At 42.3% G+C, this 16,963-nt stretch overlaps 1 protein-coding gene across 1 annotated transcript in view; it reads right to left on the bottom strand.

The window, feature by feature from the left end:
• Positions 1 to 15,210: 15,210 nt before the first annotated feature.
• MAPK12 (mitogen-activated protein kinase 12) overlaps positions 15,211 to 16,963 on the bottom strand; it is a 41,038-nt gene continuing 39,285 nt past the window's right edge. Inside the window, exon 12 of the mRNA XM_064142412.1 lies at positions 15,211 to 16,882. Within this exon, the coding sequence (XP_063998482.1) occupies positions 16,812 to 16,882 (71 nt within the window). The 3' untranslated portion in view covers positions 15,211 to 16,811. The remainder of the gene's footprint in view (positions 16,883 to 16,963) is intronic.

The following is a 16,963-nucleotide window of genomic DNA, read 5'->3' as shown; positions in this document are numbered from 1 at the left end:
ATTTAGGTAATGTGTTACATGTAAATTATATGTTTATACCTAAATGTTAGATTATTATTCCTAGTATCTTGAAACCAATGACAAACCTCCATGGACTCTTCAGCTGTCTTCTTTACTCCAAGCAACTTGGAAAATTCCAGTATCTGTTTAAATAACTCAGATAAAGGTGACAGCATGCACGGTTCCAGGAACTAGAGACATTTACAAGAATGATCAGGTGTTCACGTTTTGTTGCCAGCTCTGTGTTTGTTTTGTTGTTTTTTTTTTCCCCGAATAAATACAGTTTCTCTGTTACCTCACTTCAAAGCAGAAAACTGAATACCCAGCCAGGCTGATTTCGCCCTGATGGTAATCTCCCTTTGCCAGGTGTTCCATGTATTCCATAGGAAGTTGAAGAGCCTTATTAAAAGTCAGTAAAAGTCCCATTCTTGCTAAATCTATGTAGGTATCCCTGGGGGCCACACCTTCACTTGCTACCATTTTGCAATGATCTGACAGCACAAATTTGCTCAGAACAGTGAGAAGATAAACCCTCACACGTAGCCAACTATGCAGCCTTTCTGAATGGCTCCCAAATACCACCAGGCTCTTGTGCATGCTCAGAGAGAAGTTCTGAGCCTGACTTTCTAAGTACAGGCATAGCTGCTCACTGTGCAGAGCTCAATTTGCAAAGGATCCAGAGTTCTTGCTGATGGCTCACTTCGTTGTCACTTTGGCCTGCAGCAAGAGGAGTGAAGACTCCATGTATGAGTCTCCCTTATCCAGTAGACTTCTGCATCCAACCACAGTGCCAATATTTTTACTGAGCAACTGCATCATTTTATGAAATCAATCTAATTCCTCTCTGTCCCTAATAATATTCCTGTGTAATACTTTTCTCATCTGTTTGCTACCTGACAGTGGATGGCAAGATGTCTGGTGAAGGAAGCCCTTCCTTTGAGTCTGGGGTATGCTGTTACATATACATTTCTGAGGGGTATTATATACGAAGAGTATTTGTTTTCTCTATTATTTAGATGTTTTATTTTGTGACTTGCCTCACAACCTACAACAAAACTTCATTGATCCTAAAGCCTGACCAACTCCTTCCTCCAGATAACAAGAGGTTATCAACTCTGCAGCTATGCTCGTGCTGATCTGCCAAAGGGGCTTGCTCTGGTCTGTCCCACCTTTCAGTGCCTTGCAAATTGTCCTGTGCTGGGCCAAGCTCCAAATGTACCTGAGACCAGGCATGCTGGCTTGTGACACAGCATGTCTGAGTTTGAGCACTCTCTCTGGCCTACACTGATGAACAGAAGAGATACAGGTATAACAAGAGCACGTGAGATCAGGATGATCTAATACCTCACCTGACAAACTTACGTCTTCATAGGATCTTAGACAGGTCTTAGAAATGAACAACTGTGGTATCTTAGAGTCAGTTTCCTGCTGAGGCTTTGCAGGGTTTAGGTCATTTCTGACTGCAGCAGAGCTATAGTTGAAAGTTTCTCTTAGCCTCAGATACATCACAAAGGAGGCCAGCTATCTTTCAGTGGTTTGCTTTTGACAAGCTGACTTTCACTGGGTCATCATTATGTAACACTAAAGAAAATAATCTTTCTTGTAATCTTTGGTGGCTGAGGCCTAGCCACACAGGAGGGTTAGGACCTCTGCAAGGCAGGAAAGAGCTGAACTTCACTGCTTGATGATGTTTGGCACAGTGCTTCAGTGGGGAGCCTGGAGGATTTGAAAGTATGGAGTAAATTGTATCGGGAGAGTGGCAAGCCAATGGATCCACTTCTGTTTCTTCTTGTTTTCTTGCTGTTTTGGCTGAAGTAGCCATTCATCCAGAGAGTTGCAAGGCTTTACACAGTTGTCAGGAATGAGAAAGCTCACATCAGGGCTGAAGAATTACCACCAGCTCTGAGAGCAAAATGTGCACAAATGTCTTTGCTGGACATCTATGGATTCACATTTGGTTTAAGGCTGGATCTGAAACCAGAGCATTATCTGTGATTCAATCTTTTTTGATTGGCCATTTTCAGAAAAGAGTCATTTAAGGGAGCTTCTGATGCCTCTATCTTCCGACAGTCACTGGGTTCAAAGTGTTGGCTGGGTCAAATTCCTTGCCTTGTGCGGTTTTCAGTATCATTATTTACTAATGATTTTACCAGTTGGACACTTCTTTTTGCTACACTCACAAGCCACTTTCAAGCTAGAGAACTTTGGCTGTGCTTCTGTTTAGGCTTAATTATTTTAGTGTTCTCATGAGCAGATGCTACCTTGAAATTTGGCTTGACAGCAAGTCACTAGCATAGTTTTTAGCAAGAGTCTTGCAGGACACATTTAAAAAGAAGCACATAAAGTAGAGTGCCATTGCTTGGGGATTGTTTCAGTTCACTCAGATATTGTCTCCCTTCCGGAAGTGTGGGCTCCTGCACCAACACTTCTGTGCTATAGGTTCTCCTTTTCTGCAAGTTGATAATTGACATGACATATATGTAAAATAAAAATACTCAGACCAATATACATACAGCTTGCTTTTGGCAACACAGTAAACTGTGATTTGCTGTTGCCACAACAGCTAAACTTTAAAATTGCACCAGAGATGGCATGGGCACAGTATTTCTAATTGTAGTGATACATATGGGTGTAGAAATTGCTTGAATAAAGACTCACTAAAATAAAATACTTTAGCAAGCTATAATGATAATAGTAGTGTCTGCATACATTTTGAGCAGGCAGAATAAATGACAAGACCTGAGGGTTTAGAGCAATTTCTGTCTTGAAATCTGAAGTCCAGCTAATGCCCTTTGAGACTTGTGAAGAAAGCTGTGTGGTTGTTCCCTTAGTCATGGTCGCTATTTATGGTTCCTGAATATGAGTAACAGCCACCTGATGATGGATCCTGATAACAGGAACAGCGTCTGGAGGCTCCCTCCCCGCCCACCTCTGTGTCGTCTCCTTTGTTAACTAGAGAGACAGACAGAGATTAACCAGGAGCCACCCATCAGACCCAGTAAGAAATAGGACTGATTCTTTCTTCAAAGAAAGTAGGAGTTTGAGAACAAGCTAGCAGACATAGGGATTTGGGAGTTTAATCTAAACATTTGTTGCAATATTTGTCTGGTGTAATTTTTATCTGGAGTCTAACTGCAGAGATGCAAGCCCCTCAGACAAGGATCAAAGCTTATAACTCTGTACCCCAAGTTGCAAAAGGAGGCTGCAGAGAGGCAGTCTTCATTCTGATGACAGGTTTGCTGAGCCAGTGTCCTCACTCTGTGGGGCAGGATTTATTTAATGACATTTCCTTTGCTTTATGAACAAACACACCAACCTAACAACAAAGCAAAACAAAACCCCAAACAATTGGCTACGTACAGTACCTGTAAAACAGACGAGAAAAGTCATAGATGGTTTGAAAAGGTTCGTTAATTTGGCACAATGGCTTTAGCATTAATTGCTTTAATTTGTAAAGGGTAGAAATACTGTATTCCTTTTAAAAAATGTGTAATGGTAATTGCTAAACCCTGACTGCTCTGTCACTTGACTAAATGAGAGGAAAGTTTGTTTTAATAGTGAAAGATGATCCTTTAATTGTCCCAGACTTAGCTTCTGACTCTGCAAGAAACTTAGTGATGAAGTTTAAGCTCGTTGTGTGGTTCTCCTCCATACTTTGACTCTCCTGGTTAACAGTGCTGGGAGGGAAAGATGCTGGAAACTAGATGTGTTTGAACATGAAGCATTCGGATGCTGCAAAGGTGGGAAGAAGCATGTAAGTTCCTACACAGATTACAACAATATCACCTAAAAGCACAAGGGTGCTGAATTACTGCGTGAGAACTAGGAAAGCAGCATTTCCTAAGGAGGCCAGGTAAGTCAAGGATGGGAAAAAGGCATAAGATTACATAACCTACTAACCAGCTAGTGACTAACAACTCTGAGCTTTGCAGCCACAATAATCATTCGGATGTTTGGTCTCCTGCCCAGCAGTACTTGCTTTCAAGATGGTTGAGAGGAGAGCAGTACTGGAATGACGATCACCAGGGAAGTGCAATTTTGCTCTTCAATGCTAAGCAGCACAGCAGGCTAGGTTTTCTCTATGGGTAAACAAATTCTGAACGATGGCTTTCAGATATGAGCAAAATACAGTCTGAATATAGGTTTTTACGCTATTGTTCATGTACCAGATAAGCAGCTTCCACAGAAAGCCAGTAGTAACAGCCTGGCTTTCCCCAGGCAAAAACAAAATTAAACTGCTTAGAGTTGTTTTTCCTTTCTTTTATCTTTTCCTTTCTCTTATTTTCTCTTTTCTTTTTTTTTTCTCTTCCTTTTTCTTCTCTTTTTTCAAGGTAGGTATTGGCTTGCTGGTTTGACTAAGCCTGCTTATTTATTTTTTTTTTTTGTTTTACCCAGTTTCACTGGGTTTCAATTTAGCTTTGTTCTGGTTTACTTTTGTGGAACAAGGACCATTTGACAAATGGCACAACTTTCAGACACAGTTCTTATTCTGCAGAAATACTCCTTAGACTTAAGCAGTTTTTGCAGTCTTTTGGCAGCTGGGCAGATGCTGATTTTCCCTCTGTCAAACTCCTGTGGCAGCTGAGTCCATTCTTATGCATTACGACAAGAAACCGCAAATGAAATAAAAAGTAAGGAGACGTGGAGAGTGCCACAAATTGTTTCCAAACCCTTTCGTGAACAAGCAGAAGTAAAAGTCATCCCAAAACCGTTTCGTAGAAAGGCAGGGCAACAGCTGCTTGGGCTACAAGTAAACAACAAGTACATACCAACTATTTGTAGTCCATTGAGAAAATAAACAGGGTCATCTTGTCTATTCTTTCCTTGTCTGCGGCCTGTAGCCAGCTCCTGATCGCCAAGATAAGACGGAAACATTAAGTCTTCAAAATTATGTCTGGCTTCTGGCTGTCACTGGAGATAGCTCTATCAGTTAAGCACGTAAAACTGTGGCTGAGCGCTCCACTGACTCCAGCATGCCTGGAGTCCATCCCTTTTAAGTCGCTTGATGGCATTTTGCATCTAACTTCTGTGTACCCCAGCCACTCTGAGGAAAGGCTCTCAGCATCTGATGCCTTAACAGTACATGGCAGGGCAGACGTGCCTTATTTTAACACCCTTGGAGTCAGTCAACCCGAAGCATCTGTTTGAAAATCAAACTTCAGCCTATCTGCCTTGCTGAATAAGCAAAACTAAATAGTGCCTGTAAGGGTTCACAAATAAATAAAATGTTCTTGAAATATTCTCTAAGCAAAAATACTCTCAAGTGAATTTCTCTCTGGCATTGGCATACTTTTTTTCTTGAGTAATGATGGTAAAATGTAATCTCTTTCCAGACATTGCAAATGTATTTAAACCTAAATAATAAAGTGTTCCTGTTGCAAATGGCTTTTGTAAACTCAGATTAAACCAAAAATTTGTCAAGAAATAGTCAAGAGTCACTCCCTAGACATGAAATTCAGATTCTGGTCATTGGAATTCCAGTAGCTTTGTTTGGGTTGGTTTGGTTAATAAATTTCTCTTCGGGCTGTGAATTACATTGTTTTTAAGCATGTAGATTTACATTAAATTTTTTCAAGAAGAAAAACATCTTTTCTGGACAAAGCCTAGTCTTGACTTTTAAGTTTATACGTCAGAATGTATTTTAAAGTTTGGGGTTTTTTTAACTAAAAACATTTACAAACTTTTTCATTCAAGGCCACATGTGCATTCTAAAACTTGAGTGGTTTAACCAAAAGAAATAGCAGTGTCTAAAAGTCAGGGGTGTGTGTGTAGACAGAGTCAATATTAAATAAATGGTCACCTGGTCTAGCTGAGGATGCCCCTGCTGGCTGGGGGGGGGGTGGGTGGAGGTGGACTGGATGACCTTCTAAGGTCCCTTCCAACCCAGACCATTCTATGGTTCTATGACTCTCCAAGTTCAGATGGCAGGTTCCTTCCTTTTCATTGTGACTGGTGTCACACACTGCCTTTATTTAGATCAAAGACATTTGGTTTCTATTATCCTATCTCGAGGAAAAGTTAACTGATAAAGAAGTCTTCACCCTAATTATTAAACTCTTTGGATTTAAATACCCGGGCAGAGGTTTTCAGCCTGCAGGCCAGGATTAGAGGATCCCTGACTCCAGCACCGATTTTCTAATCTGGATGCAGACCATGTATAGCTTGCTTGTGAAATGTTATGTCATTTGCCTTTCACAACCCTTTATCCTCATCCCAGGGCAATCTTTCTCTTTCAGAGGTGCTAAGGTGAAATGAAATAGAGATGAATGCATCCTAAATAGCAGCAGCTGGGGAAAAAAAAAAGAAGGGCAACTCTTTAGAAATGCCTCCAAATTGAGCAGTACCTGAATGATCTTGAAAACTGTGGTTTACTTCTAATTAGTTTATGAAGTTCAGGGAGACAGAACTAGAGATTAATTAAATTTAAGGTTAAGCAGGTGAGGCTGATTTTTGTGTGTCCTAGGAACCATTTTAATTTAAATAGCATTGAAGTTTTCATGCTGGCTGTGGTGACCGAAGATTGATAATTGTATCCACAGGAGACTCTTTTCATTATGGAAACCATAAAGGAGCAAATAGTTTAGAGAGGAAGGTATTTAGGAATTAGACTAAGGAGCATCCAAAGACAAAAGATTTGTGATTGCAGCTCTAGTTCCAGACCTTAAAAGGAGCATATTTCCCTGACAGCTTCTTAGCTTTTCTCCCCTGGTAATGTCTGTCTGATAAAAGCTATTATCACTCCCTGTAAACCTTGCCTTGTTAAATCTGCATCTCCCCTACAACATTACTACTGTTAAATGTGCTAGGGCAGGACAGATTTTTTTTTCTTTGCTGAGGGAGAAAAATAGTTTTAGAAAATAATCCAGAGACTGTAACCTGAGTAGGTGGTTGTGTGGGTAAATGCCCCATTCATTTTTTGTTTTGGTTGGTTGTTAATTGTAACAATCGGCTGAGATTCTGCCATCCACCTTTAGGCTGAAGAGTATGTACCAGAAATACTGGAGTTATTGGCAGACTGATACAGTGCCCAAGGAAGGCAATGACAGTTTCCCAAATACAAGATTAGATCCTGCAAGCCAAGGTTCTGCCTATTTTGCTTATGCTGTTACAATGCATCCCGCTGATGTCAATACAGTTCTCATGGCCTATGTTGACGTGAGCAAGACTGACAAAGGTGGCCAACACAAGCAGCCCATCCATTCCACTCTTTGGGGAATTATCTCTCAGATTATACAAAAACGTTTGGTTTGGGATCATGATATTAAAAAAAGATTTGGTATGGAAGGTACTTCGCCCTCCCAAGCTGACTGAGTAAAACATCCTCATCCTAATACCTTGGCTCCAGGAAGTGATGCTGCAGGTGCATACACTAAGCTTTAAAGAGATTAAGTTGGACTCTCCTTGTGCTTACCAGAGTAATTGCACAGAGGTTCCCTCCCTGCACTCCAGGGGGAGAAGCCAGCTTTGGCCTGTGCCCACAGGCATGAGAACATTCACTTTAAACTCTTTTTTTTTTTTTGTTTTGTTTTTAGGATTAGTGACATTTGATTTACTTGGTAAGAACAGTTCTTGAGTAGATAAAGCTAACAGAAAAATGAGGGGAACTACTGCTTCAGATTCTGCCTACTTCCAAATTTTCATTTTTCATCTTTCCAAGAGGAATGGACCATTTCTGTTTCAGGCTCTTCATAACCAGCTTTACAGACGTGCCCAGATCTTCTTTAACCTACTAACGGATCATAAAGGATACATGGATCAGCTAATGATCCCAAATCACCATATCAGAGAATTCATTAATCCTAAGGGACCCCTCAGGCATCCTCTGGTATACCCTTTAGCATCTTAAGGCAAGCCAGTCTTTGTAGCACAGTGATGCTCTCTGCTTGCTCAGCTTGGCTCTTCAGACTTTCCTGTGCATTTTCTCACAGGAGGTCTTGCTTACCTACTGCTAAGAATCGAGGTTACAGAGAAAAGTGCCCTTTTACATCAATTATTTATACCCTGAAGCACATTAATGGTACCACCAAGTGCTGTAGAAAGCAATTCAAAAGTTAGGAAACATGCAGCAAGTTCATAATATTGATCTTATCAAGTCCAGGTGATCAAATCAACTAATCCAGCCATAAAGCACAAAATATTATAAAATCCATTGACAAATCTAATAAAAAGTACTTAATGTTTTGGTTTAGGGACTTAAATTTGAATACTGAGTAGCTACAGTAATCACAGCTATAGTAAACTTGTTTTAGGGTCTCCAAACAGTAAAATGTTTACATCTGATCATAGTTTCACACCCATTCTAATAATTTGGCAACCCTGATTGTCCCAGGTTGAGGCTATAGGGTTAAAAAAAAAATTCTGGGGACTAGAAGATTGTTATTCAATCCCATAATTCTGCTATCTCTTTACAGACTCACAACAAGGTCGGTTTGCTCTCCTTTCCAGTCCGAGAACGAGGTAGAGTGATGTAATCAATCTGCCACGCTTCACCCTATTTGTACTTTGCCCATTGCTCACCATACCACAAGGGCTTCAGACGCTTGGCTTGTTTAATAGCAGCACAGGTATCACAGTCGTGTGTAACTTGTGTTACAGCGTCCATGGAGATGTTGATTGCTCTATCCCGTGCCCATTGGTAGGTAGCATCTCTGCCTTGATGTCCTGAGGAATCATGGGCCCACCAGGCTAAGAACAGTTCACCTCAGTGTTCCCAGTCTAAATCCAAGTTACAATTTACATTGGTTTGAAACACCTTGGCAGCCAAATTTGCTGATGGTAGTGTAGAGGAAAAATTAGAGAGGCAAAAGCCCACTTGGAGCTCAGGCTGGCCACGGCTGCCAAGGAAAATAAAAAGTGTTTCTTTAAATATATGAATGGCAAGAGAAGGGCCAAGGACAACCTCCAGTCCTTACTAGATAGAGAGGGGAACATAGTGACAAAGGATGAGGAAAAGGCAGAGGTGCTTAACACCTTCTTTGCCTCAATCTTCACTACTTCCTATCCATGATATGCCATCTTCCTTGTGGAGGATTCTTTAGAAGGCAAATACTTTCACTGTCCTCTAAAATGTCTGTACAAGGCAAATCTCATACAGTCTGATCCTTCTGAGATATCCTCCAAATGGTTTGGCAGAATTTGGGGAACAAGTGAAGACAGACTTAAGACTGCTAGATTGCAGGTGACAGATTGCTTCCTGCATACCACTTCTGGAGCAGTCACATCATGTGTGTTAGGAGAGCATGCTTGTGGGACAGGTTGTCTCCAGGACAGCTGGACTCCTGAAGTGGTGGATGGAGTCAGGGATCAGTACAGTCCCCCTCTAATCCATGAGGAAGCAGTAAGGGACCTGCTGTGTCATTTGGATCCTCACAAGTCCATGGGACCGGATGGGATCCACCCTAGGGTGCTGAGAGAGCTGGCAGATGAGCTGGTCAAGCCACTCTCCATCATTTATCAGCAGTCCTGGCTCACTGGAGAGGTCCCTGAAGACTGGAAGCTGGCCAATGTGATTCCCATTCACAAGAAGGGTCGTAAGGAGGAGCCAGAAAACTACAGACCTGTCAGCCTGACCTCAGTGCCAGGCAAGGTCATGGAACAGGTAATCTTGGGTGCCATCACAAAGCACCTACAGGATGGCCAAGGGATCAGGCCCAGCCAGCATGGGTTTAGGAAGGGCAGGTCCTGCCTCACCAACCTGATCTCCTTTTATGATCAGGTTACCTGCCTGGTGAATGTGGCGCAGGCTGTGGATGTAGTCTACCTGGACTTCAGCAAAGCCTTTGACACTGTCTGCCACAACAAGCTCCTAGCCAAGCTGGCAGCTCATGGTTTGGACAGATTCACTCTGTGCTGGATCAAGAACTGGCTGGATGGCAGAGCTCAGAGAGTGGTGGTGAATGGTGCCATATCCAGTTGGCAGCCAGTCACTAGTCATGTTCCCCAAGGATCAGTGCTGGGCCCAGTCCTGTTCAATATCTTTATTGATGATCTGGACAAGGGCATTGAGTCCATCATCAGTAAGTTTGCAGATGACACCAAGCTAGGAGCAGGTGTTGATCTGTTGGAAGGTAGGAGAGCCCTGCAGAGGGACCTGGACAGGCTGGATGGGTGGGCAGAGGCCAATGGGATGAGATTTAACAAGGCCAAGTGCAAGGTTCTGCACTTTGGCCACAACAACCCCAAGCAGCGCTATAGGCTGGGGACTGAGTGGCTGGAGAGCAGCCAGGAGGAAAGGGACCTGGGGGTACTGATAGATAGTAAGCTGAAGATGAGCCAGCAGTGTGCCCAGGTGGCCAAGAGAGCCAATGGCATCCTGGCCTGCATCAGGAACAGTGTGGCCAGTAGGACAAGGGAGGTTATTCTTCCCCTGTACTCAGCACTGGTAAGGCCACACCTTGAGTACTGTGTCCAGTTCTGGGCCCCTCAATTCAAGAAAGATGTTGAGGTGCTGGAACGTGTCCAGAGAAGGGCAACAAAGCTGGTGAGGGGCCTGGAGCACAAATCCTATGAGGAGAGGCTGAGGGAGCTGGGCCTGTTTAGCCTGGAGGAGGCTCAGGGGTGATCTTATTACTGTCTACAACTACCTGAAGGGGCATTGTAGCCAGGTGGGGGGTGGCCTCTTCTCCCAGGCAACCAGCAACAGAACAAGGGGACACAGTCTCAAGTTGTGCCAGGGTAGGTATAGGCTGGATGTTAGGAAGAAGTTCTTCACAGAGAGAGTGATTTCCCATTGGAATGGGCTGCCCAGGGAGGTGGTGGAGGCACCGTCCCTGGGGGTCTTCAAGCAAAGACTGGATGAGGCACTTAGTGCCGTGGTCTAGTTGATTGGATAGGGCTGGGTGATAGGTTGGACTGGATGATCTTGGAGGTCTCTTCCAACCTGGTTGATTCTATGATTCTATGATTCTATGATGTTCCTCGGTAGCTTTGCTCTTGAGCATGTGAGCGTCTATGTGTCGTACTCTTATAAGGATTTTTTCTAGATGGGTAGCAATGTCCTGCCATAAGTCAGCAGCCCAAATTGGCTTTCCTTTCCATTGCCAATTATGTCTTTTCCAGTCCTTTAGCCAACCCCATAAGGCATTAGCCACCATCCACGAATCAGTAGAGGTAAAGCATGGGCCCATTCTCGCACTCAGCCACATCAAGAGCAAGTTGGATAGCTTTTACCTCTGCAAACTGGCTCCACTCACCTTCTCCAGCCTTTGCTTCAGCCACTGCTTGTAGAGGGCTCCAAACTGCAGCTCTCCATTTTTGCTTGTTTCCAACAAGGTGACAGGAACCATGTGTAAATAAAGCATAGTTCCTTTCTTCTTTAGACAAATCACTGTAAGGAGGAGCTTTCTCAGCCTGAGTTATTTGCTCCCCTGGAGGATTTATATGATTAAAAAACCCCAACACTAATGCAAAGTGTTAATGGATTGTTTCAAAGCTGTCGAGGGGTGTCCTATTTAAAGTCTGACATGGGACTGGGAATCTATTTGTAGCCTGATGCCTTAGCCCTCCTGCTCTGCCAGCAGGCAGGACTCAGCATTCACGTTATTCTGACTCTGTGGATCTACCTTTCTGGCAAGTCCGCTTGCTTATTTAAGGTATTAGTAATGCCTTCTAAAATCCTTTAATGTATTCTTTTCTTTCTTTAGAAGGAAATCTGTGGTGTCTTTGCAGGTATCTTCTTTATATTGCATCACTAACTTTTGCACAAACACATCACGTATAGAAAAACTTTAGTAGGTTGGTGAAATGATGTTGACATGATATTTACTTAGTCAAAATCCTGTTAATAACAAATGGTATACTCATAGCAACTTATAGTAGATATGCCAAATGGCAGGGGAAATACATATTGTTTCCATTTTATTTTGAGCACTGCCAATAAATCTTTTCAATTGGACCCTAGTTTCACATAAACCATGTCCAGGTTGTCGCAAAAGGGGGAAGGCAGCTGGGAAGAGCACCAGCCTAGCATGTGGGGCACCTTTCTGGGGATGGGTACAGGCCAATCTGGGAGATCAGCCCATGGCCAGTGGTGGTGGCTCCCCATGACCCATGTCTGGGCACACAGCTTGGGGGCAGTAGGGACCTGCAGCTCAGGCAGTGACAAGGTGAGAGCCTCATCTGGAAGCAGTTCCCTAGTCAGGGTTTAGCCTCTCCCCAAGGTTATCACAGGGAAAGGGCTGCTAATGGCTGCACTGACTCTGGGCTGGCCCCTAACCCTGTGTGCCAAACCTCTGGGTTCCTCGGGGTATGTTCTTACAACCTTTGCAGCAAAGCTTACCATCACATTCTTCCAAACAACTCCTGCACAAAGGCTGGTTTTTATTATTTTATGATTAGAGAGGACAAGAGCATAAAGAGATTGGCAGTCATATGCACCCATCAGTTAGGGGGTGAGCACCATTTTCCAGGCACTGTTAGCTCTGTGGCCATGTCTGTGCTATTAAAATTAACCATGCCTAGATCAGTCCATGTGGCAAGAAACCACCCAACTCCATGCTACAAAAGCCTCTCATTCTCCAAAGCTGATGGAATCCCACTGTCTGTTAAGAGCACTACCCAGCCACCACGAACTCCTTAGCTGTGCTGGTGGAGTTGCAGGAAGTTGCCCCAGGCCTAAATTCTTAGTGATTTAACAGAAAAGGCAAGTGATGGTGAGCACCTGGAAAGACACCCAGCCCTAGTGAGTCCATCGGTGCAGTCTACACACACAGCTCACACTGGCTTTCATGTGCAAGTAGGTATTAAGGTCTCCAGCTAACCAATCAAAACAGCAGGAGCAGCTAAAGGCAGCGGGCAGGGAGTAGAGGCATCTACAGCTTCTACAGGACATCATTTTGGATAAAAAACCACGACAGTGCTTTCATACCCTTTACTCTGCCTTGTCTTACTGAAGTTGCCACCTTCTGGCAAGAGCTATAAATCACTTCTGCTAAAAACATCTTAACACATTCCTAGAGAAGATACAGTCATTACCCTACATGAAGAAAAGTAACGAAAACCTATGTGATAAAACACATAGACAAGGAACTCACCATCACCAAGGTAAATTATATTAATGATGATAATGATACAGACAGATTTAGACTGTTTGGACTATGATGAACTCCTGAGATGAATCCTCCTGTTGCTACATTTTTGCCAGTAAATCTAGAATTAAGAACCCAAGCTAACTACTCACTGGAGATTTAATGTAATAATTTGAATAGCATAAAGCACAGCAGGTGCTGCGAACCCCTATTCTTTCTCTGGTACTTTCAGGGACCATCTAAAGCCCTACATGAATATTTCATAAAGATCCAGTGAATGACAGAAATTCTCTGACAACTCTAGCTGAAACAGACCAGAAGCATCTGGTACTTGTATCTGAACAGCAGATCAGAATCCCGCCCAACTCATTTGCCTGGTAGTTCCAAATGAAGCACAAAGCAGACCTTCTGGACACATTACTACTCATCTCAGTGTTATCTGTAAAAAAAAACAACAGGAAATAATCAAGAGGTGAAATTGTGAGCCACATCCAGCCCACAACACCACATTAGCAACAGGAACAATAAGTCTTCAATGTGATGAAGAATAATACCTAAGAGGAGAACCTTGCTTTAAACCAGTCAGGAGGCATATGGGTTTTCAGGGCAAAGATCCCATATATTCTAGAACTTTCTTAACTCAAACTTCCCTAACTCAAAAGCTGAAATAATGAGACATGGCAGTAGTACAATTAGATCAACTCTATGGCTGACGTGAAGTTTGGAAAGTGAGAAAAAGGTTAGCAGGTATCATCTGACAGACTTGAAAAAGAACTACATCAGCAGCTCATGTTACATGAAATCTACCTTTGATATTAAGTTCCACACTGTTCCTTTATTCCAAAAAGACTATTTTTGAGAGTGACTGAACACTTGGGAATACATATGGGGAAAACAAGACCATTATTGTGTAAAAAACAAGCCTAAAACTTTATTTGTCACAATACATTTCAAGTTCATGCAGAATGTATTTACATTTCCCTTTAAGGCAAACAGAAATTTGGTTCTTAATCCTGAGTTGCTTAGCACCAGTAGAAATAGCAAATAAAAACTTCTCTCCCTTTGAAGCAGAAGCTGCCTCACATGGAAAATACTCCTGCTTTTACCTCACATTTATTTTAATGAGCCATTTATACTAATAATCTCTATTGTTGTTTGGAGTCATTTCTGCTGATTTCAAACTCTTCACAGCAACATCATGCCATGATAAGACAAACTTTCCATGTTATTTCAACTTACAGACTGTTTGCTGTCTCAACAGCACAGCAGTGCCTCTGCCTTTGTTGGTGCCTGCATGAAGGTCTTCTGTAAGTTTTACGAGTACTCTATTCTTACAGTTCCTAGAAAAACTAGGTCCTGTCAGGTAGTAACAGGACTAGGGGGAATGGAGCAAAGTTGGAGGTGAGTAGGTTCAGACTGGATGTGAGGAGGAAGTTCTTCACCATGACAGTGGTGAGACCCTGGAATGGGTTGCCCACAGAGGTGTTTAAGGCCAGGCTGGATGAGGCTCTGGCCAGGCTGATCTAGGGTAGGGTATTCCTGCCCATGTTAGGGGGGTGGAAGTAGATGATGCTTGTGGTCCCTTCCAACCCAGACTGATTCTGTGATTCTAACTAAGATTTCATTCTTATGTCATTCTGCTGTGGGCTAGTTGCTTCTCCTATACTAAGTTAAGAGAAAGAAAATTTCACCTCGGATAGCAGAGTTTTAGGGCTTGATTTCCCTAAAGCTAAAGGAGGGGTGAAGTGAAAATGCCCACTGGAGTAATGGCATATATGAAGAAGATGCAAAGCAATTTTTCAATGAAAAAAACAAAATTTCCTCAAAGTGTGACTAACTTCCAAGCCACCTGCATTACCTCACTATAGATACTAGGGTGTCAACATTCTGTTTACAATATGAAGGAAGCATCATCAAAGACATTTCCAACATTTTCCATTTCCTGCTGCCTGCTTTTATCAAGCCTGCTAATTCCAACAGGCCCTTGTCTCCCATGACTTTTAAAGAGGACCATAACGCATGACCTTAAGGGAAAATGTGTATTCTGTAAAACGTTAAGTTCCTTTTTAACATAAAGGTGTAGTCCAAGCAGAAAGTCAATTGTGCAAAATGGAGTCTGACTCTTAAGTGTGCCTTCCTCAGTGATCTGTAGCATGGAAAAATGTTTTGAATTACAATCTGTCCATTCTTAAAATTGTAGTTTTTAATGACTTATCAAATACAACAGTAACTCAAAATTTCTGTTAGTCTCTCTAGATGTCTGTCTCAGCTAATCAATGCTCATCGTTAAATCTTTTTATAAAACAATTCCTAATATCTACAAGTGCTTAACATAAACATTAATCCAAAGGAACAGAATAACTGCCTTGATTTAAGCTTTGTTTTAAATTGGTTATTAAAGCAAAAAATCACAAGTAATTTCTTACTACTTTTCCAGTTATTTTCTGCCATGTCCGAATGTCTTCCTTCACAATGATTCCACTTAGTAGCAACATACAACACCGTATTGCACTGGGAATAATCTGCATCCAAATAGTCAATTGTAAAGACGTTAACTTTAACAAGGACAAGCCATCTCACAAAGAAATACTTCATCAAAGGTTTGCCAGTTTCTTTTTCCTGACAGATTATTTTGAACTAAGCACCTAGGAAAATATACTAAGAGGACAGTAGGAAGAACTCAAGAAGCGTCTAACCAATTTATCCCATCAGGAAGCCAACTCCTCTGGTAAGGCATCTCTTCACAGAAGGTCTGAGCGTTTTTCCAAGTAAGACAAGTTGAAAAGGCTAAAAAAGGAAATGGTTGCTATTCTGCATCTGGCAACACCTCTGTACATTGTGAACAAAACAGCTTGCTACAGGTACCCCCAGTGAACAGCTGCAATGCAACATTTTTATCCTCTGTTTATTTTCTATATTGTAACCTCCATGCAGCTTCCTTTCTAAATTCAGCACTGCTAATTCTATAACCAGGTCCTCTGAGAAGATGTACTTTCTCAGTGATCATTGGCATACAAAGATGCTAGAGAGCTTGCATAACTTCAGAAAGTCTTAAGAATTTCTCCCTGTAAATCCTTGATTCCCAGTCTAAAAGACTGCACTGTATTTACAGGAAAATACTGTACCCCCTGATAGTGATTCCTTATCCAGGGACTGTTCACCTAGTGCATTTGTGAAATCTTGCACTGCTACACTGAGTACCCTAAAAAATATCTAGGATATTGACACTTCTCTGCTTCTCGTCTCTTGCCCAGATCTGTCAGAACTGCCTGGGAGCTTAGGTTCTCCTTCACTCACACAGCACAGGGGACATAGGCATTCATGCTACCTGTCACAGGCAGAAGCAGTTGATTGCCCTCAAGATGAAATATTCCAGAGGAACTCATGCAAATACTTCTTGCATTCAATATAGTTCAGTCACCATGGAGAGCAGTTACAGCACATTCTGACGTATTCTGTGTCTCAGCTTGCATGAGGTGGTAACTTGCATGCTTCTTATCTCTGAGCTGAAGAATTAGTCCTATTTGCTCTTTTGAGGATGGCACCATAACAACAGTCTGAATCCTTCTGTAGAAGTTGTAAGCAGGAATAAGTTTTTGGATAGTTTTGAAATACTCCCAAAGGCGTGAACTTCCACATGCAGAGTAAAAGACATTGCTTTTTCTTACAGTGCAGATGAAATGGATCACATCCAGTTTATTTACAAATGTTTTATACACCTGGAATGTCAGAAACATTTACAACTTTCCTGCTTTTTCCAAGTTCTGAAAAGACAGAATCATACAATTACACCGCAGTCTCCTTCGACTCTGACGCCTGTGGTGGCTTGAAGTTCAGTATCTCTTTATATGTAATGCCTGGAAAACAACAGAATAAGCAATGTGGCCAGTCTAAGCTGAAAAGTAGCTGCAAGGCACGGGTTAGGTTCTAGTCTAGGT

This window comes from Pogoniulus pusillus, chromosome 4 (assembly GCF_015220805.1).
Source record: "Pogoniulus pusillus isolate bPogPus1 chromosome 4, bPogPus1.pri, whole genome shotgun sequence".
Classification (NCBI taxonomy): Eukaryota; Metazoa; Chordata; class Aves; order Piciformes; family Lybiidae; genus Pogoniulus; species Pogoniulus pusillus.
The sequence above is the reverse complement of the archived record's forward strand: the minus strand, read 5'-3'. Positions and strand labels throughout refer to the sequence as shown.